Below are 21,904 nucleotides of genomic sequence, written 5' to 3' on the forward strand. Positions count from 1 at the left end.
AGAAGATAATGAGTTTTAATGTTTTTTTTTTTTTATAATTTATTACATAGATATACCATAAACAGCAGAGCCATTTACATTTTAAATACTGGAGCTGCCTATAGTGCACTAATTTTATTTTATCAGATTATCTTTGAGCAATCTTATACTTACACAGGTATCTTAACAAGAATCTTAATCTTACACAATCTGTCCTTACATTTGGAGGAACTAAAATAAAAATATGAATTATAATAAATGTTGAGTAAAGCATTGTTTGAGAAGTGTTGACAGATATGTGGATTATTGCTTATCAATGCATGCTTAATTCAAATTAATCCAGTATTCTTCAGATGATCTCATGTAGTCCATCACAACAGATAGTCTTGCAGGCATCACTCTCAGAGAATGTTCCTTGCACGCCGTGCAGAAGTAAGGGTACACCCTTGGAGCGATGAGGTCGGTGAACGTGTGCAGAGGCGTCCTGACCTGGGGGTCGTAGAAGGCCACCCTGGACCTGTCCATGTCCAGCACAATCCTTATGACCTGAGGCTCCCTGGTCATAGTCAGAGGCGACCACGGTGCTGAGCAGGCCTTGTACTCCCCGTTGCGAAAGCGAATAGTCCAGAATCCTTCAGCTGGTGTCAGCACATTCTTGCCTTTCCTCCTAATAGATTCGCTCGCCACCCCGATCACCCAGTAAGAGTTTTTCTTTACTTCCACATCCCACACATGTCGGCCAGAACTGAATCCCTCATGGCCCAGCATCTCGGCACTGATGTCGAATCGTTCAGGGTTGTCCGGAAGAGTGAAGGGGTGGGTGCAGCACAGTACTTCAGTCAGGTCATCTGAAAGGAGGAAACAGCTGGCTGCCGTGTTAGGATCCAAAGTAACAGGAGCTGGAGCCACAAAGAAACAGCCAATCAATCAAAATACTGCAAAATTAAACAATTACTCTACCTTCAACATGGTTTTACATCAGAGTTACTTTGGGGTGGGGTGGTAGTAGCCTAGTGGGTAACACACTCGCCTATGAACCAGAAGACCCAGGTTCAAACCCCACTTACTACCATTGTGTCCCTGAGCAAGACACTTAACCCTGAGTGTCTCCAGGGGGGGACTGTCCCTGTAAATACTGATTGTAAGTCACTCTGGATAAGGGCGTCTGATAAATGCTGTAAATGTAAATGTACTTTAATACTATGCACTGGAGTGATTAGAACCAAGATGTTGGTACTGGTGCTGTGGTCATAGGCACAAGGCCTTGCAATAAAGCATGACCCATTTTACCTTTCCCTTACATACTGTATTATTGCTCTTGTGGCTATGCACGTTTAGAAGACTTTTCTCTTCATCGATCCTGTCTGTTCTCTCCTTTGCTGTCTCTTAATAGTGTTTTTCAGTATAAATAACTACCTTTCATGCACTGACCATTTCTATACTCACAGTAATGAGTGATTCTTCGCATTTCATTCCAGACTTTGTACTTTAAGGAGCCCAAGTGTTTGGCAACATCAATCAACGCTCCAGATTTCATCTCTGGATTTGGGGGTAGACGCCAAATTCTGAAATAAAATGACATGACAGCATTAAACCACACAGCTCCATAATCTGTGGATAATGTTGACAATACACAGCCAGAAGTTCCTTATAAATAATGAATAAATGTCTTGTACCTTTTTATTGTTTCTTTGTAGTTCTGTGGGAATTACACAAATAAACTTTACAAAAAAAAAAGCTAAAACCATTCAGTATGTAAACACATTTAATTCTGCTTCGATCTGCTTTATAAAATCTTTGTGATCGACCTCTGACCTTCAGGAACAGAACGTCGCGAGACATCATCTCTTGCTCAGCAGTTCTGATGGCGTTTTCAGTGGATGTCATTTCGCTCTCAATGTCATTAATCCCATCATTTATCAGCTGCATCTTCTGCTGCTCCTCCTCCTTCAGGAGCGAAAGCCTGGAAGCTTCTTCGTCTTGCAGGAACTGGCGAAGCGCCTCAAACTCTTTCCTTATTTGCCTCTCTGTGCTTTCAGCTTGATTCTGCAATGAGACATGTTTTCGTGCCGCGTTTACAATTTTTATTTTATGAGGATAATTTTGTCCGATAGGCCTTAGCAAGCAATAGAGTAAGAAAATGTACTTTTACGTGCTCTGCTGCCCGATCAAAGGAATGCTTGGCCTTCCTGAAGAGCTTTAACCTCTCTTTCAATGGCTTCAGGTCATTTTTGAGTTCAGCCTGAAATGCAAGAAGAAACATTACATATGCTCTCATGCTTATATTGGACTTAGACTTCAGAGGTGAAGTCCGTCGGATGCACTGTTGGACAACATTGTTTCCGATCGAACCAGGAATTATGTGGTTGTGAGACATGGATTGAGACACAGTAGTGATGTATTTTTGTGTTGCAATATATGCTGCCATCTTGTGATCACAAACTACTAAGGACGAACTGTAAGTTGTAACAAAATCATCCTGGAAAACCACCCCATTGATGCCCCCACAGCGTCACTGTAGCACTCAATTTAGTGCTAAAATGTGCCATATTGGCTACTCTGCAGAAGAAATCATTGAATTTCCTCAAAGTTGCATTTGTGCATGATAAAGTGTTCTATAAAGGGGCCATAACTCCAGTCTAAACTGGATCCCTGTAGGTGGCCTAATATAGAAAGCACTAAACAATTTCCCCCCAAATGGCATCCATCCATATGGCCTTCATATATGTGCCCCTGCTGTTAAGAAGTGTGTCTCCGAGGGATCAAATGTGACGCAGTGCCGTATGGATGCCTGTGCTTCAGGCTGTAGGCAAGTGTCCTATTCGATGCCGCTCCTGAGGGGAAATTAAGACCGTTGGTCAAACGGCAAGTCAGACTGTAGGAGCCTTTGGAAGAGGCTGCCAGGGTAGCTGTCCCTAATTAACGGTCCTATCCGTCTGCTGGCTCATAGGTCGTGATAATTGCCCATTAGGTGAAGAGGAACTTGCAGTCGAATTATATCATCAAGACGCACTCACTTCCATCCACACTCTGGGTAATGTGGTGAGGTCCCAAGGGCAGAGTTAAGGATGAGCAGGTGGTGTCGGCGGCAAACACTTGAGAAAGTGCCGGGGAGTCTGATTTCAGCAGCTCCAAGCAGCCCCTCACCCAGTCCACCCAAAATATATGTCTATTATTAGCGGGAATTATAAGCCTTGCCAGGCGCTCACAAATAGCGCATCTCCGAGCATCAAGTCAGAGTTTGACAATTTTTGTATTATGTGACTGATTTTCTTAATAAAACCAGACCCCCAACTCCCTTTTTATTTTTACATCTATGGAAATTCATCATTTACATGTTTTTACCCATTTTTGGGTTCTTTGTTTTAGAAAATGTATTTAGCTAATTATTGAGGTTATCCATCACATACCTTACAGTCCTGGACAGCCTCGCCTACGGAATACAGCCTGTGGTCTTTGTGGCTAGCTGACAATTTACAAATCTCACAGATAGGCTGCAGATCCTCCAGGCAAAATAGAGTCTGCGTGTCACCGTGCTCCTTGCACGCATCGGGGTCATTTCGGATTCGCTCCTTCACATAAGCCTCGCACGTCTTCTCCAGCATGGTGTTCACAATGAGCTCATTTACAGAGGAGGGCTGGCAGCACAAAGGACAGCTACAATCTCCCTGTTTCCATGTGCTCTCCAGACAAGGTTTACAAAATCTGTGTCTACAGAAAAGCACCACGGGCTGCTGGAAAATGTGCCCACAGATCGGGCAAGACAGGTCGTCCTCCAGGAGAGAATGTCGTGTTGCCATGTCTTCTCTGAGTCTTTCGCCACCCTCTGGGGTCAGATAGAGTTTCTGTACACCAACCACTGCCCCAGGAAGTGGTCATTAAGAGCATGCGTTTCACACACACACACACACACAAAAAAAAAACATGGAAAAGAGGTCACTGATATAAGAGCATTATAAAATGGAAATTGCAGCTAGCTACAGACATTTGTAATAGCATTTGCAAATGATAAATCATTCGTCACATGCAACATGATACCGCGTTCCATGTGTAAAAATGACTACAGATTAAAACAGTCATTGTTTAATTGATTTTGTCATTTATAGTGCTGATTTAAAATCTACATATACAGTATTGTATATTCTGACAATATCTTCCTAATATTGTGTGGATCCCCCAAATACCATAAAACAGTGCTGGACTACACAAGACATTGGTCACTGTAATGACCAGGGAGGAGAAACTTCACAAAATAGAAAAAAACACACTATGCTGGGGCAGTGGTTGGTAGGGTAGCGGGTAAAGAAAATGGGCCCATAATCAGTAAGGTTGCCGGTTCGAGTCCACCAATGTGCCACAGAGCAAAGCACCGTCCCCACACACTGCTCCCCGGACGCCTGTCATGGATGCCCACTGCTCACCAAGGGTGTTGGTTAAAATCAGAGGACACATTTTGTTGTTTCACCGCGTGCTGTGCTGCAGTGTTTCACAATGACAATCATTTCACTTTCATGGATACACATTCACAATACACAATGTTTCGTGTGACGGTGTGTGTAATGTTTAAAACTGGAGTGTGTGTCTTTTAACTAGTCGATTATTGAGGTGTGTACATGTGCTAATAGTAGTTGCCTTGAACCAAGTTCAAATCCCACTTACTACCACTGTGTCCCTGAGCAAGACACTTAACCCTGAGTGTCTCCAGGGGGGACTGTCCCTGTAACTACTGATTGTATGGTGCTCTGGATAAGGGTGTCTGATAATTGCCATAAATGTGGGTTGAGAAATATTTAGATGTTTGTAGAGACTATTAAAATCTGATGATCATAAACATGGGTAGAGCAACATCATTTCAAGATGACACAACTAACTAGCAATCATTTTTAATGCAGATAGAAATAAAGCAGATAAAGTCTCAAGTTTAGCAAGTAAACACCACACCTACAAACCCCACCCCCTGACATCAACTTTCTTCTGAATTTATACAAACACAAGTTGCAATTGTAGCACATCACACGGTGACCCAACGAAATGTCTCCAGTGCTTTTAACAATCACCCTTGGTGAGCAGTGGGCAGCCATGACCTCAGTGGCACCTTGGCGAATCAGGATTCGAACCAGCAACCTTCTGATTACGGGGACGCTTCCTTGACGACTAGGCCACTACTGCCCCAAATCTGAATTGGCCAGGTTTGTAACTAAATTTTGACTGAAACCACTTATTTAATAGTCACTGTGTAATACCTAATGTGAATGTTTTCCATTCAGTGATCATTTTAATCAACGTCTTATAAATGAAATACATCCTTCCTTTAAAAGATTCTTGTGCCAAAAGCGACAGCCTCTTAACCTAAAGTTAGTTGATTAAACAAGAGCTCTCTTCCAAAACGAATTGTAGAATATTATAATCATATTAAATCCCTGGAGTGGTGGTGTCGTCTCAAGGCTGCCAATGTCCCGGTGGGCGTCGCCAACCTCTCGCCCCGCCCATAACTTCAAGTAACGTCTCTGCTCCCAGGACACGCCCATCTCGTTTTGCAGCGTTTAGTGTGTCGTCAGGGGCAGAACAAGAGAATTAGAGGACGTGTGCTATTCCCTATCCAGTTTTATGAACTTTGCACAAGAGGTGACCGAGGGAGGGAAGATTCCGCGCCAAACCCGGAAACAAGTCGCGACTTCCCGCCGCGCTGGATCCAGAAACCCGGATGCGGACAGGCCGCGTTCTCCAGACACAAAACACCTCGTTCGGGAAAGCAGCAGCCAGGGAGCGCCGCGACGTGGGCCATGGCGGCGTGCAAGTCGTTTCAAACGCAACTCGCCTCCGTCCTGGACTTACTGACCAAGTCCGCAGTGGCGCAGATATGCAAGCTCGTCGAGCAGGAGTGCTCGCACCTGCGGAGAGAAATAACTCGGGTCGCGCAGGAGAACGAGGCCCTAACCGAGCGAATTCGCTGTCTGGAGAGCGAACTCGCGGACACCCGCCGCGTTCGGACGGGGGCGCGCAGGCGGCGAGCGGACGCCAGCCGCTCCGTGGCTGTCCAAACGGGGGAGACGAACCGAGGACCCGAGCCCGACGGTGCGTTTCATCCTCAGGCGGCAGTAGATGCTGACATTTAACTCGCACAAGGACGCATACTTGTTTATTGATGTCATGAGTAAGATCGTGGTTCCTCAGTGAGCTGGACGAGTCGTCTTTATAGTTGCGCAGCAGTTGGAAATGAGTGTGCATTAGAAAGAATGCCTTCGTGTGTACGTGGGGAGCGGTTCTTTTCCGTGGACGCCGCCATTTTTTTCTACGGTGGCCCCGTGCGGTCAAACCACCTGCGCTTCGGTAACCGTAATTGGGGAAAAGGAAATCCCATGTACAGGAATAGTTCAATATCCTCATTATCATTATATGATATATATGCCTCCCCGAAGCAAAAAAAAAAAAGGCTCTGTTGAATTATCTTGGTGGACTGCATGGTCTGATGAAACACAGAACTTCTGTTTAATGTCAGTGTAGTATCTTCAAATCCATACTGTTTACATATCTACACTCTTTACATTCCTGTGGGCTGAAACCGTTCTATAACTCCAAATATTTAACAACCTAATGATGAAAATGGCAGGTCGATGGGTGTGGTCCGGCCCCTGGAATGGATGGATTGTGTGAATTATGTCAAGAAAATGGCATCCACCAACTATAACCTTTTTTTTTTTTTTTTTACCTCTGCCAGGTCTGAACCACCCACCATCCATTAATGGGATATTTGGGAAGGAGTGGTGTATTAACTTGTGGAAAGATGGAGAGCCGAGGGGAGAGTGTGTGTCAGATGATGAGATACATTATACAATCATGGATGAGGTTAGAGTTTCTTTTTTTGTGGCATCATTTTGCTATTTAGAACAGATGGGACATCTGGGACATTGGGAAAATCTGTCTAATCTGAAGGTGGTCTGTCTCTGTTATTCTTCTCGTGAAGTGTGCAAAAGACCAGATTGCGTTGCTGTCCATTAAAGAAGAGGATCCAGAAGAGGAAATCTGTAGCAGCATCTCTAATGCAAAATGGGCCATGATCAAAGAGAGTAAGACCTCCTAGAGAACCTCCTTTTCTTACCTTTTTGCCTTTGTAACTGGCTTTCTGACTAAATTGTGCCTCTTGCAAGCATTCTGCTTCAATGCTTTCTTTTATTGCCGAATTTCAGTCAGACTGGTTGGCTTGATTTGATTCGTTCTGAGTGCAGCACTGAAGAATAAACATTTGCTTTGATCCCAGGAGGAGGATTTACGGACGGAAACGGAAGACATCCTACAGAACGTCAGCCTGCGGCCGAAGAGGACCTTGCACATCTCATTTCTCTGGACTCTTCTGAGGAGCTTGAGCCACAGCCCGAGCCGCCCTGTGCCACAGACGATCCTCAGACTGCGTTTATTTCTCTCCAAGGTACGGTAGGCATTTACGAGGCGCCGTTGACTTCGAGTTGCTCTGCGGCTTACCACCCACACTGTGTACCTATAGAGTACGAAGAGGAAGGAGAGAAGGAGCTGATAGCCTTCGAGGGACTTCCTGGAAATCAGGCCGTCTTTGTCGCAGCAACAGGCGTGACAAACTCCGAAAGCAGCCAAGCAAACACGCAGAAGCGGAAGTTGGGCCGGAGAAAGAAACTGCACTGTAAAATTTGTGGCAAAAGGTTCTCCAGGCAAAACTGCTTCACGTTACACCTGAAAAGCCACAAAGGGGTGAGGCCGCACAAATCCAAGGAGTGCAAGGGCGCACTTCCACCGGAAGCTCTCCGGCAGAAGCACAAGCACGTCCGTCGGGGCAAAATGAAGTACTGCTGCGAACAGTGCGGGCGGGGTTGCACCTCCCTGGCCAACCTCCGAGTGCACAGCTTCGTCCACACCGGAGAGAAGCCGCACAGATGCAGTGTCTGTGGCAAGGGCTTCACGCAGAAAGGGAACCTTAAGGCGCATCAGCGCATTCACACCGGGGAGAAGCCCTTCTCGTGTTCCACGTGCGGCAAAAGTTTCACTCAGAAGGTCAACCTGAGGCATCATGCGCTCATCCACAGGAAGGAACTAGGAGAAGAAAAACCGAGATCCAACGGAAATCCGGTTTCTTAGTACATGTGTGGCTTCGCTGTTAAAATCACATGACGCGACTGGGTGGAAACAACATGCGGTTATACTTACATTCAATATTACTGAACTGTTTCATTATATTTTCCCATGGCATCATATAAAATAAATAAATTGTATAGACATAGAATGTCGTTGGAAATACATTCATTACAATGAGAAGATGACAATCAGCTAGCCAGTATTTTGTTGCTTGACGATTCTGGAAAAACACTTTTTCACATTTTTTTTTACATTGATAAAATAAACCACATTGTCGTTTTATTATGGCACCGGAATATTTCACATCTCACCGATCTTCAGTAATGGCTTTATTTCAAATGGCCTCTTTCAGAGTTGTATACAGGTCATCATCAAGTATAAGAACCCACCATAGGAAGAAACAAACCAACCTCATGGTGCAATGCTTCTGAAAGCCCCTCTACTTTGGCAGTCCGAGAGGTAAACGTGTTCCGTGCTCTTGCACACAGTAACCTGTGATCGCTGCATTAAAAGCGTGGCTGTTATCCACTCATACGTCCTTTATGGGGCGTATTTACCTGGCGCTATATAAAATGTCCTAACCAGAGCCCATCCCAGGACGTCGGGTGCAGGGTGGGGACTCGCCCTGGGCGTGTGACAGAATTTAAGCCATCTAGAAATCGGAAGTGTGACGAATGAGAGCTGTCAATCACGCCGGCTCCTCCCTTTTTAAAGCTCTGCTTAGAAAAACAACATTAAAATGTGTCTTCTGGGTTTGGTTTGTGGTGGTTTCTGGTTTGTATTAACATTGGCGAACACGTTATTACTCCACTCGCTTTACAGTCCTGCCGGAGTCCATCCCGGGACACTAGGCGCAGGGGACAATTAGGGTCACCAGTCCACCTGGTGTACGTCCTGAACAAACCCGTGCCAACGCGGGGAGAGCAACACTTGGAGGAATACGTCCCGCCGCCTTCTCGTCCCTTGCACGGTGATTTACATGCTGTTGAACATCGACTATACGTTCAGTTTAAAGTTAAATAAAGTGGTACAACGGCTGCTTGCGGCATCATAGAAATAGAATCGAAATATAACACTGAGCTTGCACACGTACTCCTCGTCTATTACATAGAGAACATCAAACAGGAACCGACTCGAAATGTAACGTCCACGGTCATTTTTTTTAGCCCCGCCCACCCCACTAACTGACACACTGATGGGTCTTAAATCCGTGTTTATAGGCGTAGCTCTTCCCGCACTCTAAACAGCTGTACGGCTTCTCCCCCGTGTGGCTCCTCAGGTGGACGTTGAGGGAGCTTTTCTGCGAGAAGCTCTTCCCGCACTCCATGCAGCTGTACGGCTTCTCGCCGGAGTGCGTGCGCTCGTGCAGCTTCAGGTACGTCTTCTGGGCGAAGCGCTTGCCGCACACGACGCAGCCGAACGGCTTCTCTCCCGAGTGGCGGCGCACGTGGACCTTCAGGTAGCTCAGGTAGTTAAAGGTTTTCCCGCAGAACACGCAGCTGAACTTGCGCTTGCCCGCGTAGCCGCGCGGCGTGGCGCTGGAGTCCGTGGCGGCGGGATAAAAGGCCGGGCAGTCGTCAGAGTCCTGGCCGCCTTTGGCTGCGTCGGAGGGGGCGGGTTCGTCCGTCAGCTGCATGTTCTGTCCTGCCTGGTCCCCGGACGGTAGGCAGTACGAGATGAACTCCTCCTGGTAGCGCTGGAGGCCGTCGGTGCTTCTCTCGCCGTCGGTCTGGGGAACCCCTGGTTCAGTTCAAGAGAACGCAGACGTCAACCTCGCGTCTACTGTGCGTAACGTCTGGTTCAAAAAGGCCCTAATCGGAACAATCGGTCAGCGTTCACGGCACGAAGCTGTAACTTCAGCTCATTTCACCTCGAATGTACAAACACCAGCCGGCCAGCGGTTAGAATCATGTGACAAAAAACGGTAATTATCTCATGGCAGCGAGCAGAGGACCGTTTTCAAACTGATGGCTGGTGTTGGTTGAGGCTGCTGCCACCAAACATGTGGAACGCTGTCATTTGTCATCGAGTTTGAGGAATGAGTGTAAACTGCGACGATTTGGGTGTGAATTTAGCTTTATGCCGTTTAAAGACGGTACGATGACTTGGAACTAACAAGACGGGGGAATATAGACACCACACCAACATCTAGGGCTAAATGTAGAAAGATCCACTCACTCTCGCTGTTCCTCGGAACCCTGCGTGGGTTACTCTTCACTTGGCAGTCTTCAAACGTCTCCTCTTTAATCAGGATCATGTCCGGTTCGTCATCCAGCAGCTCGATCGGCTGAAGCAGCGCCACGGGAGAAATCGTCACGTTGCGGTGTCGCATATTCTTGTGGAATACGTGTAACGGGATACATATACCGTACAGGCCAAAGGTTTGGACACACTTTCTCATTTTCTGCATTCATCAAAACTATGAATGAACGCATGTGGAGTTATGTACTTAACAAAAAAGGTAAAATAACTGAAAACATGTTTTATATTCTAGTTTCTTCACCCTTTACGCTGATTACTGCTTTGCACTCTCTTGGCTTTCTCTCAATGAGCTTCAAGATGTCGTCACCTGAAATGGTCCAAAATGTGGCAGCCCGTCTCATTTTCGACCAGCCGAAATACACCCATGTTACACCTCTTCTTACCTCTCTCCACTGGCTCCCGGTAGCTGCTCGCATTGAGTTCAAATCCTTGATGCTGCCTACAGGGCTGTAAATGGAACTGCGCCCTCCTACATCAATACACTACTACCTAGATACACTCCTGCACGCCCTCTCAGACCTGCAAATGACATGAGACTGAAAATTCCCTCTTCACGGGGTCTCCGATTCCAATCAACTCTGTTCTCCTTTGTTGTCCCTGGCTGGTGGAACAACTTGCCCTCCTCCACACGACTAGCCGAGACTATCACCACCTTTAAGAAGCAAGAAGTATTTCAGACGAATCTAACACATACACACACCACTAAATAAATGTAAAAAAAAGTTTTTTTCTGACAAGTTAGGCCTTATCTTAGTTTTGTAAACTCAAAATCTATATAAATCGAATGAGAATTGCTGGTGTCTTCCTCTTGTAAGTCGCTTTGGATAAAAACGTCATCAAAATAAAGTAAATGCTTTTCCAACTGTCTTGAAGGAGTTCCCAGAGGTGTTTAGCACTTGTTGGCCCCTTTGCCTTCACTCTGCGGTCCAGCTCACCCCAAACTATCTGGATTGGGTTCAGGTCCGGTGACTGTGGAGGCCAGGTCTCCACTTTTTGTTAAGTACATAACTCCACATGTGTTCATTCATAGTTTTGATGCCTTCAGTGAGAATCTACTAATGTAAATGGTCATGAAAATAAGGAAAGCAGAAAATGAGAAGGTGTGTTTAAACTTTTGGCCTGTACTGTAACTCTGCGCTACGCATATTCCAAATACAAATACATTTACGTTATTAGAGAACCTGCTATTAAATGGAAACATGCATATGGAAATGACAGCTGTAACATTTGCAATACTCGTGGTGATATGGCAGCTCCCATCACATTTCATTTCTCATAAATCCGATCGGGAATATAACATTCGCCACCCAGAAGAAGACAGTGGACTCATTTGACACCCGCGGGGATGTTCAGAGGGTCGAATCGTGCACCTCGTCGCTGACGGCCGCGTCCTTCTCCGCCCGCAGGGCTTCTCCATCCCTCCACAGGCTCATGCACCATCCTTTCCCGAACACGTTGTCGATGGCCGGAGCGGGTCTTCCTGGAGGAAACAGCGCCAAGGACTCAGCTCGCGTCTGAGACGTGACGAGCCGCGCAGGCCGGAGCAACATTACCTTCCGCCGCTCTGTATTCGCCGCACAGCTCAACTTCGTCGGCGGCGGCGCTGAAGGAGCCCGGGTTCCTTCTCGCCGCCGCGACCCGGGCGCCCCGCAGCTCGTTCTCCAGCAGGTCGCACTTCTTCCGCAGCCGCTCGTTCTCGCTGATCCGCTGCGAGATCTCCAGGCGCAGGATGGTGGAGCAGTCGTCGACAAGTTTGCCGATTTCGGCCACGGCGGACTTGGTCAACATCTCCATGATGGAAGTTAGCTGGGCTTGGAAATTCAGACCATTAACCAGCATGGTGTCCATGGTGCGCTGGGTTTAAAGGAACGGACCGCGAAAGAAACGTACACGACACACGCAGGCCGCGCTACGACCGCTCATATGGCGTCTTGTCATATATTTACCGGTTTTAAATATACGTTCTGACGGGAGGAAACAGCTATTCACGGCGCCGACCTCCGAGCAGCAGAAGGTGGGCGGCAGCTGCCACCTAGCGGCGCGGAGGAACATTACACATTATTATTTATATATACACACACACACACACACACACAGTCAGTTCCTAGGCCGCCACGGTGCCCTGGCCGATCCTGGTACTTTTCTGTGACAGTTTTCTGGTCTGGTGTGGCAAAGTTGACAATTTTTTTTGCTTTAAATGATGAAATGGACATGTGAGTGTTATTTATTTCCCTCTTCCTTTAAGTGAAGTAAAAGGGATTAGTTTGTCATTGTGATTGTGAAGTGATTGTCATTGTGATACACACGACAGCACACAGTGTGTCCTCAGCCATGACAGGCGCCCGGGAAGCAGTGTGTGGGGATCGTGACCTTGGCGGATTGGAATTCGATTACAGGGCCGCTTCCTTAACCTTAACCAGGCCACCGCTGCCCCATGATGCACACGGTGCATTTAACCCATAACCCTGAGGGAATGGTACTTTGCTCAAGATTTGAACACACAAGCTTCCAGATATGAGTACATTTTTTATCCGCTAGGCCACCACTAGGTATTCTAAAGTAAATGAACTTTTATAGGAAATATTGCATAAAAATTCTTAAATATTTCAACATCATAGAAGGCACAGATACATTTTTGAATAAAGGGTTCAAGTAAAGAAGATGGTCATAATACTAATGATTATGTTTCACAAGATATTTCGATTTTATCATGATGGTTTTGATTTCATGTGGTTAGATCGAATGAATATAAATGATTTATTTCCGTAATAAGGCCCGTCTGCATGTATTGTTCCTATGTTGATGGGGACAGATTTGAGGTTTAGACACAGCATCAGCAAATTTTGAAGGAACTGTAAATCCAGGCTCAGTTAGGGTCACGGTCCAATAATACACAGACATACAACAATTACAATGTGAGAAATGCTCATTTTATTATGAACATGATCAACTTGGAAGCTTACCAGATTATCATATTCACACTTAATGTCTAATACGATGTGCAGACACTACAAGAAATCCTAAAATAATCCCTCCAATAGTGGCCTGTCCCATCTTTCTATAAACAGAAAACAGATGTCTGATGTGTCGTATCATGTGCTTCTCATATAGGGGGAGGTTTGCGCGTGTGAATACGTGGCACGTTTTTTTCTTTTTTTGCCGCAGAGAGCACGCAGGATATATAAAGTGCACCGAACAAACCGGCGGAGGCGGAGAAAATGAGACAAACGTACGTCTCCCGAAAGGTAAGGTCGAGGGAATATGATGAAGAATTTGTAGTGCTTGGCTTCACTGTGACTACTCCATCCATCCAGGGGGCGCCCAAAAAAAAAAAAAAAAAAAATAGAGGATCGTAAAACCAGTTTGTATTACTGTGTCTTAATGTGAAAAGGAACAAGCCCACGCGACTTTACCTGCGTAGTAAATACGTAATAATGACACGTAACTTTCCTCCTCTCCGCTACAACAAGCCAACAGGGCCAATAATGGTCAGGTTCCCAATGCGTTGTTAATGGTAACGCCGTAAAAAAAGCACTTTGTTGCAAGAAAACCATCATCCACAATGCTGTATTTTCCCTGCTTGGTAGTAAAATGTGGGGGGGGGGGGGGGGGTGTCGGGTTACAGTAATCGCTGATCTACTTTATTAACAGGTGGAACGTGGAGGGTGTTGGGCTTGGAAAGCCCCACGCCCACGTTGAGAAATAAGCCATCTTATGGCGCATGTACAGGCTTGGAAATGGCGGTTAGAAAGCGTGGATTGAGGCTGTACGCAAGTCTGTAAAAAAAAGGTCAGAGGGCAGCGGCCAGCCGATCCCGCCGGTGGCCCGGGGCGTCGGGCGGACTACGTGCGCCGCTGCTCACGTCGGCATGGACCGACAGGTGCTTCTTAAGGTTGCACTTTTTGGTGAAGCCCTTGCCGCAGCGCACACAGAGGAAAGGCTTCTCGCCCGTGTGGGTCCGGTGGTGCATGTCCAGGGTACATTTCTGAATGAAGCCCTTGCCGCAGACCAGGCAGCGGTAGGGCTTCTCTCCGGTGTGGGTGCGCTGATGCGTGTACAGGTGGCCCTTCTGGGCGTAGCGCTTCCCGCACAGCGTGCACCGGAAGGGCTTCTCGCCGGTGTGGCTCCTCTGGTGTATCTCCAGCTGGCTGAAGCAGCGGAAGCGCTTCCCGCAGTGCGTGCAGGGGAAGCGCTTGTCGCTGGCGAACGCGGCCGCGCTGTGGCCCCGCAGGTTCTTCGCCAAGTTCAGCCTCTGGAGAGCTTGCGGGGGGCTGGCGCTGACGGGCGTGGCCTTTTTCTCCTGATTTGGCATAATGGGGTTTGGCGACACCTTCACTTCCTGCTTCTCTGGGTGTGTGAATGAAAATGTCTCTGCTGAACTCCCGAAAGCCGAAGAAGGACGAGGGGCGTCCTGAAGTCCACCAGAGGCCGTCTTCCCTCTTTCTAAAGTCCCAATCCCTCCTACGAGGAAGAAGCGATCTTTACTGCCGTCCTACACGCGGGTGCATCACTATGCGCTATTGCCGTAAATGCACGTCTCACCTACCGTCTACACCGATGCTCCGTCCAGCCCTTATCTCGCTGAGCGGTTCCTCGTCACAAGGCTCCTCCTTGACGAGAACCTGCTGAGGCTGACCTACACACTGAGAGAACTTTAATACTCCAAACATAAAACGAAGCAATTATTTACTTATTGAGGTAGTTATCAAGGTACATAGAATAAAGCCATACATAATCAAATATTCTAAATATATGGAAGTTCACTACCCATTATACAGTCAGACTGCAGCCATCAATGATGTTGTACGATTATAAATAGTTGCAAATTGAAAATTTTGAGGTTTGTGATGGTACAGTGCATCCGGAAAGTATCCAGAGTACACACATCTTTCCACATTTTGGATGTGAAAAAAGTTCACTTGATGTTTCGGCAAATGTATTACAAATAAGCACATGTACATAAGTATTCACAGCCTTTGCCATGAAGCTGAAAATTGAGCTCCCCTGGTTCCCCTGATCGTCCTTGAGATGTTTCTGAGGCTTAATTGGAGTCCATCTGTGGATAAAACGGTTCATTTGACCTGATTTGGAAAGACACACACCAGTATATATATAGAAGGTCCCACAGTTGACAGTTCATGTCAGAGACAAACCAAGCATGAAGTCAAAGGAATTGTCTGTAGACCTGGGGAAGGTTAAAGAAAAATGTCAGCTGTTTTAAAGGTCCCAATGTCCCCGTAAGAGGAAGAAGTTCAAAACCACCAGGACTCTTACTTCAGCTGGCCGGCCGCCTAAACTGAGCGATCAGGGCAGAAGGGCTTTAGTCAGGGAGGTGACCAAGAATTCGATGGTCACTCTGTCCTCAGTGGACCAAGAACAACCCTCTACAAGGACAAACATCTCTACAGCAATCCACAAATAAGGCCTGTGTGGCAGAATGGCCAGACGGAAGATACTCCTTAGTTAAAAAAAAAACACAGTTCACCTGGAGTTTGCCAAAAGGCACCTGAAGGACTCTCAGACCATACAAAACAAAATTCTCTGGTCTGATAACTCTTTGGTGTTCAATGTTTGGAGGAAAGCAGGCACCGCTCATCAGCAGGCCAATACCACCCCTACAGTGAAGCATGGTGGTGGCAGCATCATGCTGCGGGGATGTTTTTCAGCTGCAGGAACTGGGAGACTAGTCAGGATAGAGGGACCGATGACTGCAGCAACGTACAGAGACATCCTGGATGAAAACCTGCTCCAGAACGCTGTTCATCAACGATGGTTCATCTTTCAGCTGGACAAAGGACCGTCTTCAGGACAACACTGTGAATGGCCTTGAGTGGCCCAGCCAGAGCCATTCATTCATGAATCTCTATAGATCTTAAAATGTCTGTTCACCGACGCTCCCCATCCAACCGGATGGCGCTTGAGAGGTGCTGCATAGAGGAACGGGCCAAACTGGACAAGGATAGGTGTACCAAACCCGTGGCATCGTATTCAAACGGACTGAGTAAGTGTTGAGCAAAGACTGCGAATACTTATATACGTGGGATTACTTGACGTTTTTCCAAATGCACGACAATGAGGAAAACTGAGTAAACATTTCGTGTGTAGAATTCCGAATGGAAAATGCATTTAAACCCATTTTGAAATAAGGCTGTAACATTACAACATGTGCAAAAGGTGATGTGCTGTGAACACTTTGCGTAAATGTGAGTCCGATGTGTCAGTGGCGGTAAAACTTACTTCTTCGTCGTGACTCCCAGGAAAACCCTCGTCCCGGACTGGGGGGGCATCCAATCCGTCCCACTGCCTCCCACGCGCCGCTTCTCTACACAAAGCGCAGCAAACAGCAATTCACCGCGTCACGCGTGACACCGGGGACCCACGCAAGCGCCACGACCAGGAACGCACCTTTTCACCACGTCCCGGTCCCGGTCCCGGGGGGCTTCCCCGCAGACGTGGCGCGACGGCCCTCCAACGTTCCACAGCAGCGTCTCCATGAGCCGCAGTTTGCTCCGGAGCGCGGCGACCTCGGCCCGGCTGCGGCACATCTCCAGGTCCACAAGTTGGCCGATCTCGAACGCCGCGGTTTTCGCCAGAGTGTCCATGATGGACATCAACCGGGAGTGGAAGGAGACCAGGGCAGACATGTTCGCGGGCCTCCTAGATCATCGTTTCGGGCAACTCGAGTTCGGACAAAGTGCGCCGCGCCGCGCAGTAATGTGTTTATTAGCGGGTAATCCGCGGTAGTCCGTGTTTCTGAAACATGGCGTGAAAGTTGCCGACTGGCACGGTTGCCAGGTTGCGATGTCAGATTCCAATCCTAAAAACTCTCCACTAAGGTAAAAAATCTTCACAAATCATCATTTGTATAATATAGATATGACGTTTTGACGTTTGGTACAATTAGATATTTATAGAAAAAAATGGAACTGGTCCCGAGTTGCCCACCCACCAGCTTCATCCTTTATCTGTTCTTGCAATGTTTCATACATTTGTACGGTGTATGGGATTTGTCTTATAAACAGTTTTTCTGTGTTGTACTATATGACCAATTTCATTTGGTCTAGTTTCTTTTTTTCCATGAATCATTAATTTAATCATCGTTGTATGTGTCATACACTGTTACTGTAATAAAAACATTATTACAAAAACAGTGCGCTGGGAAGTAACTCGAAACCGCAGACGACAGTAAACGGTGTGCTTTTCCCCGATCTGGCAACATGAGACAGCCTGTTTTCTACCAGCGCTGCGCTGTTTAGCGGAGTCATACTGCACGCCTCAGATGTCTTCCACCTAGAGGATCGGTGGTAACACGACTACAACACTTACCACGGTTTACAAAGGAATACGTGCTGTTTTATTAAATCGTTGGAAAATTGAAAGGACATATTGAATTGTGTGGTGCATCGCATTTTTTGGCCCACAGTTTTAAACATCTATTTTTTCAGGGCTCCTGGTTAAATGTGACATTCTATTCATGGCATTTCATGAGTTGTGCAAAATCAATAACGCATACAGAATATAAAAATTAAGCACATGTAATTCACCACACAAATCCTAGATGATAGTGAACGCGATAAACATATCACTTTGTACTGCACATATCACCTTATGTATAGCACATATCACTTTATGTATATATATATAACTTAACTTATTTGAACTGTATCCTGCACTTGCTGCTTATTGCACTTCTGGTTAGACCTAAACTACATTTCGTTGCCCTGTACTTGTACATGTGTAATGACAATAAAGTTGAATCTAAAAAAAATCTAATCTAAAAATACAGAGTGGCCAGACACAAGACACATGACACATAGTAAAAAACACATGGCAGCTCACCTCGAGTTCAATGTTTGGAGGAAACCAGGCACCGCTCATCAGCAGGCCAATACCATCCCTACAGTGAAGCATGGTGGTGGCAGCATCATGCTGTGGGGATGTTTTTCAGCTGCAGGAACTGGGAGACTAGTCAGGATAGAGGGTAAGATGACTGCAGCAATGTACAGAGACATCCTGGATGAAAACCTGCTCCAGAACGCTGTTGAACAATGGTTCATCTTCCAGCTTGACAAGGACCTAACCACACAGTCAAGATATCAAAGGAATGGCTTCAGGACAACTCTGTGAATGGCCTTGAGTGGCCCAGCCAGAGCCATTCATTCATGAATCTCTGTAGATCTTAAAATGTCTGTTCACCGACGGTTCCCATCCAACCGGATGGCGCTTGAGAGGTGCTGCATAGAGGAATGGGCCAAACTGAACAAGGATAGGTGTACCAAACTCGTGGCATCATATTGAACATTTTTTGGCCCACAGTTTTAAATAACTATTTTGTCAGTGCTCCTGATTAACTGTGACATTTCCTATTCACGATATTTCATGAGTTGTGCAAAATGAATAACGCATAAAGCATGTAATGCACAAATTAAGCACATGTAATTCACCACATAAATCGTAGATGATAGTGAACGCGATAAATACATGGAATAAAAGTGAAGCATTTATGACGTCACAACACAGTTTCCCCTGTGTTTTAACATGGCAACACAGATAAGCCTCACGACTACAGCTCCCAGAATGCAGCGGTGTAATGTGTTCACCTGATTGGTTGAAGAAGTCGAACGAGGGTTTGGAGGCGGGAGCAGGGAAAGTTCACACGGAAAAGCCGACAGAGCGCATCTGAACGGTACCCACGTTGTTTTTGTCTGATAAGAAGGTTTTTGTGTTTTTATTGTTTGCCGATCTCACATTAACTGATTCATCCATCCACTCGAACCTTTAACCTTCAGATTTGGGCACTCTTCTCAGGCGTTAGGATTTATCCACCGAAGGTGCAGCAGCGACACCTGACCTCACCTCGCCGCCCCAGTCAGTAACCATTCTGCACGACACGGATATGGAGGGTTAGTCACGTCGCATGACTCCGTTTTTGTTCCCTAGTTCGCCATGACGGACCGAAGGGTCGTGGTGTTCCCCTCCTCGGCTGAGCTCGGCCCTGCGCTGGCCGAGCTGGTGTCCAGCCGGGCCGAGAAGGTCCTCGGCCAGGGCGGAAGTCGTTTCTCCTTGGGTCTGTCTGGAGGGAGTTTGGTGTCGATGCTCAGCAAAGAGTTGCCCGCACTACCCAACCTGGACTGCAGCCGATGGCTGGTGGGCTTCTGTGATGAAAGGGTGGTTCCTTTTGATGACCCTGAAAGCACCTATGGACTTTACAAGGTAACTGCACACTGACCTGGCCGTATTCTAAAATAAACGTATGTAATGGGATTCTCTGTTGATCACCTTTCAGAGTCAACTTTTTCCCAAACTCAACATTCCCAAGGAGCACATTTTGGCAATTAATCACTCTTTACCTGTGGAAGAATGTGCAGAAGACTATGCTCACAAGTTGAAGCAGGTGGCGTCAGTTTTCATTTCATTTCACCCCTACGTCAAAGTCATAATATAGCGTAGGGATTTCCTGCTGATTAGTGGCGGTGTGTATTGGCAACAATGCGATACGTATCACATATCATGATGTGTTTATATCATGATATATTGTGATACTGTACAGTTCACTGAAAATGTAAAAACAGAGCTGATGTACAAGATGCCGTGTATGATCTGTGTGGATCACATTACATTAATAATTGAGCCATAACAACATAACTGAATTTTGGACTAAATTTGTATACAAAACATTGATTTTTGATGTCCCTGTATCGATACAATATCATTATGTAAAATATCACGATATGTTGCTGTATCAATATTGTCTAGGACCCCTAATAATTAGCACCTGATCATTTCTTTGTAAATGGGCAAACTTACAAAATCACCAGGTGTAAAGTTTTTGTCTTTAAATTATAGACGTTCCCAGATGACCAGATCCCCATGTTTGATATGCTGCTGCTGGGAATGGGACCCGATGGACACACTTGCTCCCTCTTCCCTGACCACCCCATTTTGCAGGTAAATGCGTGAATGGCGATATATTTGAATACCTTATGTCTGAATTTTAAGGCCAACTACCAAATACCATATGCATGTCATTCCGATAGGTGGATACAAAACTCTTTTCCTAAATGTTAACATGGAACATCACTGGGTCAGCCTCAGAACATTCTTGAAATCAATCCAAAAGTGAGGTGCACTTTAAGGTCCCCTATTATGAAAATGTCACTTTGTGAGATTATTTAACATTTAATACAAGTTCCCCTCACCTGTCTATGGTCCTGCAGTGGCTAGAATGGAGATGTGGAGATATACCCCCCATTTTTCATGCTTTGTCCAACAAGAGAATTTCCCCAAAATTAGCACAAATGTATTTTTTACTTCCATCAGGCTAGACGCTAATTTAATTACAATTTTTTGCAGTATAAAGTATACTGCAGTATAAACTGAACTACGGCATGTCAGACATACAGAAAAATTCACCTTGTCTGTCTGATGCCTGTCTTTTAAGATATGCCTGAACTATATCAGATGAATGATTTTTAAATTTGTAGATGGTATTCTGAGCCTTTTTATTTTGATTAAGAAAGTTTTTTTTTTTTTTTTTAATTATGAATCAGGAGCTGCAGATCCTTAACAGTTCCATGGCAGACTGCGGCACCCACGATGTGGGGCTGTGGTCTTCCCTGCCAACCGGTGTCATATACAACAAGCACACAACCAGAACACCGTTTCCATTTTTCTTATATGCAATATGTGTATATATCCACTCTGTACATTTTCACAAATAATTTTTTTATGTATTTACTGATCTTCTTATCTTCTCTTAAAATAAAATTTGCTCTGAAGGAAACCATGAAGACGGTGGCCCCCATCAGTGACTCCCCAAAACCTCCTCCTTGTCGCGTGACCATGACCTTTCCTGTGGTAAACGCTGCCCGCTGTGTGGTTTTTGTGTCCACAGGAGGGAGCAAAGCTCCTGTCCTCAAGGTACCTGTGACGTTGATCTTGTATGTTTTCACTAATGCACGAAACTAAATTCAAAGCCGTTTCGTGTGCAGTTTTTCTTCCCCTTCCCAGCCGTTTTCTAAAACTACCTGTGTCTTACAGCAAGTGTTGGAGGGTGGGGTCACCCCAGCTCTACCAGCAGCTTGTGTCTCCCCCAGTCAGGGAGAACTTCTGTGGCTCGTAGATGAACCCGCAGCGGCGGCCTTAACGCTTTCGGTGGAAAGGCCGGGGCCGGGTGCGAAGCTGTAGCAGAGCGGAGAGGAATGCGCGGGGACGCTTCACCTGCAGACTGGTGGCATGTCCCGTGGTGTGCGTGCTGAAACGAAGGATCTCTGAAGGATGCCGCCGCAGGGCAGTCACTTCGTTCAGGGTCCGGTAAAGGTTTCCATGCAGTTCTGTGTGCAGCCTGTAGAATGTTGCTCTGGATTGGAAAATGGACTGGTTCATATCTAGATGGATGCTCAAAAATGTATGTAAACTATAAACCTGTTTACTGGACATCTGACCACCAAGACACGTGGACTGCATCTTTGGTTTCCTTTTGAAATGCTCTGTTTTGTGTTTGACTCAAGTAAAATTCTTACAACTCCTATTTGACGAGTGAATTGTCTTTTATTTTTCT

At 46.2% G+C, this 21,904-nt stretch overlaps 5 protein-coding genes across 7 annotated transcripts; 2 read left to right on the top strand and 3 right to left on the bottom strand.

Annotated features, from left to right (window-relative positions):
• Positions 1-99: 99 nt before the first annotated feature.
• trim35-13 (tripartite motif containing 35-13) lies at positions 100-6,245 on the bottom strand. The gene is made up of 7 exons (XM_028986351.1): positions 6,115-6,245; positions 3,390-3,838; positions 2,126-2,221; positions 1,795-2,025; positions 1,656-1,678; positions 1,426-1,544; positions 100-878 (listed from the first exon to the last, which is right to left on the bottom strand). Coding segments are annotated over exons 1-7 (1,494 nt in total). The 5' UTR covers positions 6,116-6,245; the 3' UTR covers positions 100-303.
• LOC114794065 (zinc finger protein 16) lies at positions 5,503-8,227 on the top strand. Of its 2 annotated transcripts, XM_028986353.1 has the most exons (5): positions 5,503-6,054; positions 6,698-6,825; positions 6,944-7,046; positions 7,238-7,405; positions 7,481-8,227. In XM_028986353.1, the coding sequence occupies exons 1-5, from the start codon at positions 5,763-5,765 to the stop codon at positions 8,083-8,085; spliced, it is 1,296 nt and encodes a 431-aa protein (XP_028842186.1). In that variant the 5' UTR covers positions 5,503-5,762; the 3' UTR covers positions 8,086-8,227. The 2 variants fall into 2 exon arrangements, with proteins under 2 accessions (XP_028842186.1, XP_028842185.1); XM_028986352.1 differs by having other exon boundaries at positions 7,238-8,227.
• A 169-nt stretch (positions 8,228-8,396) lies between these two features.
• LOC114794067 (zinc finger protein with KRAB and SCAN domains 7-like) lies at positions 8,397-12,385 on the bottom strand. The gene is made up of 4 exons (XM_028986355.1): positions 11,898-12,385; positions 11,715-11,824; positions 10,261-10,369; positions 8,397-9,822 (listed from the first exon to the last, which is right to left on the bottom strand). Exons 1-4 carry the CDS (start codon positions 12,190-12,192, stop codon positions 9,263-9,265), a joined length of 1,074 nt encoding a protein of 357 aa, XP_028842188.1. The 5' UTR covers positions 12,193-12,385; the 3' UTR covers positions 8,397-9,262.
• Positions 12,386-13,252: 867 nt separating this feature from the next.
• Positions 13,253-17,144, bottom strand: LOC114794066 (zinc finger protein 629). Its single transcript, XM_028986354.1, has 4 exons — positions 16,750-17,144; positions 16,582-16,666; positions 14,891-14,987; positions 13,253-14,805 (listed from the first exon to the last, which is right to left on the bottom strand). The coding sequence occupies exons 1-4, from the start codon at positions 16,986-16,988 to the stop codon at positions 14,135-14,137; spliced, it is 1,092 nt and encodes a 363-aa protein (XP_028842187.1). The 5' UTR covers positions 16,989-17,144; the 3' UTR covers positions 13,253-14,134.
• A 1,811-nt stretch (positions 17,145-18,955) lies between these two features.
• On the top strand, positions 18,956-21,874 carry pgls (6-phosphogluconolactonase). Of its 2 annotated transcripts, none has more exons than XM_028987173.1 (7): positions 18,956-19,030; positions 19,134-19,212; positions 19,285-19,557; positions 19,631-19,738; positions 20,191-20,292; positions 21,124-21,264; positions 21,385-21,874. In XM_028987173.1, the coding sequence occupies exons 3-7, from the start codon at positions 19,291-19,293 to the stop codon at positions 21,529-21,531; spliced, it is 765 nt and encodes a 254-aa protein (XP_028843006.1). In that variant the 5' UTR covers positions 18,956-19,030; positions 19,134-19,212; positions 19,285-19,290; the 3' UTR covers positions 21,532-21,874. The 2 variants fall into 2 exon arrangements, with proteins under 2 accessions (XP_028843006.1, XP_028843007.1); XM_028987174.1 differs by having other exon boundaries at positions 18,989-19,030; positions 19,134-19,175.
• The last annotated feature ends 30 nt before the right edge of the window (positions 21,875-21,904 follow it).

This window comes from Denticeps clupeoides, chromosome 7 (genome assembly GCF_900700375.1).
Source record: "Denticeps clupeoides chromosome 7, fDenClu1.1, whole genome shotgun sequence".
NCBI classification, from domain to species: domain Eukaryota; kingdom Metazoa; phylum Chordata; class Actinopteri; order Clupeiformes; family Denticipitidae; genus Denticeps; species Denticeps clupeoides.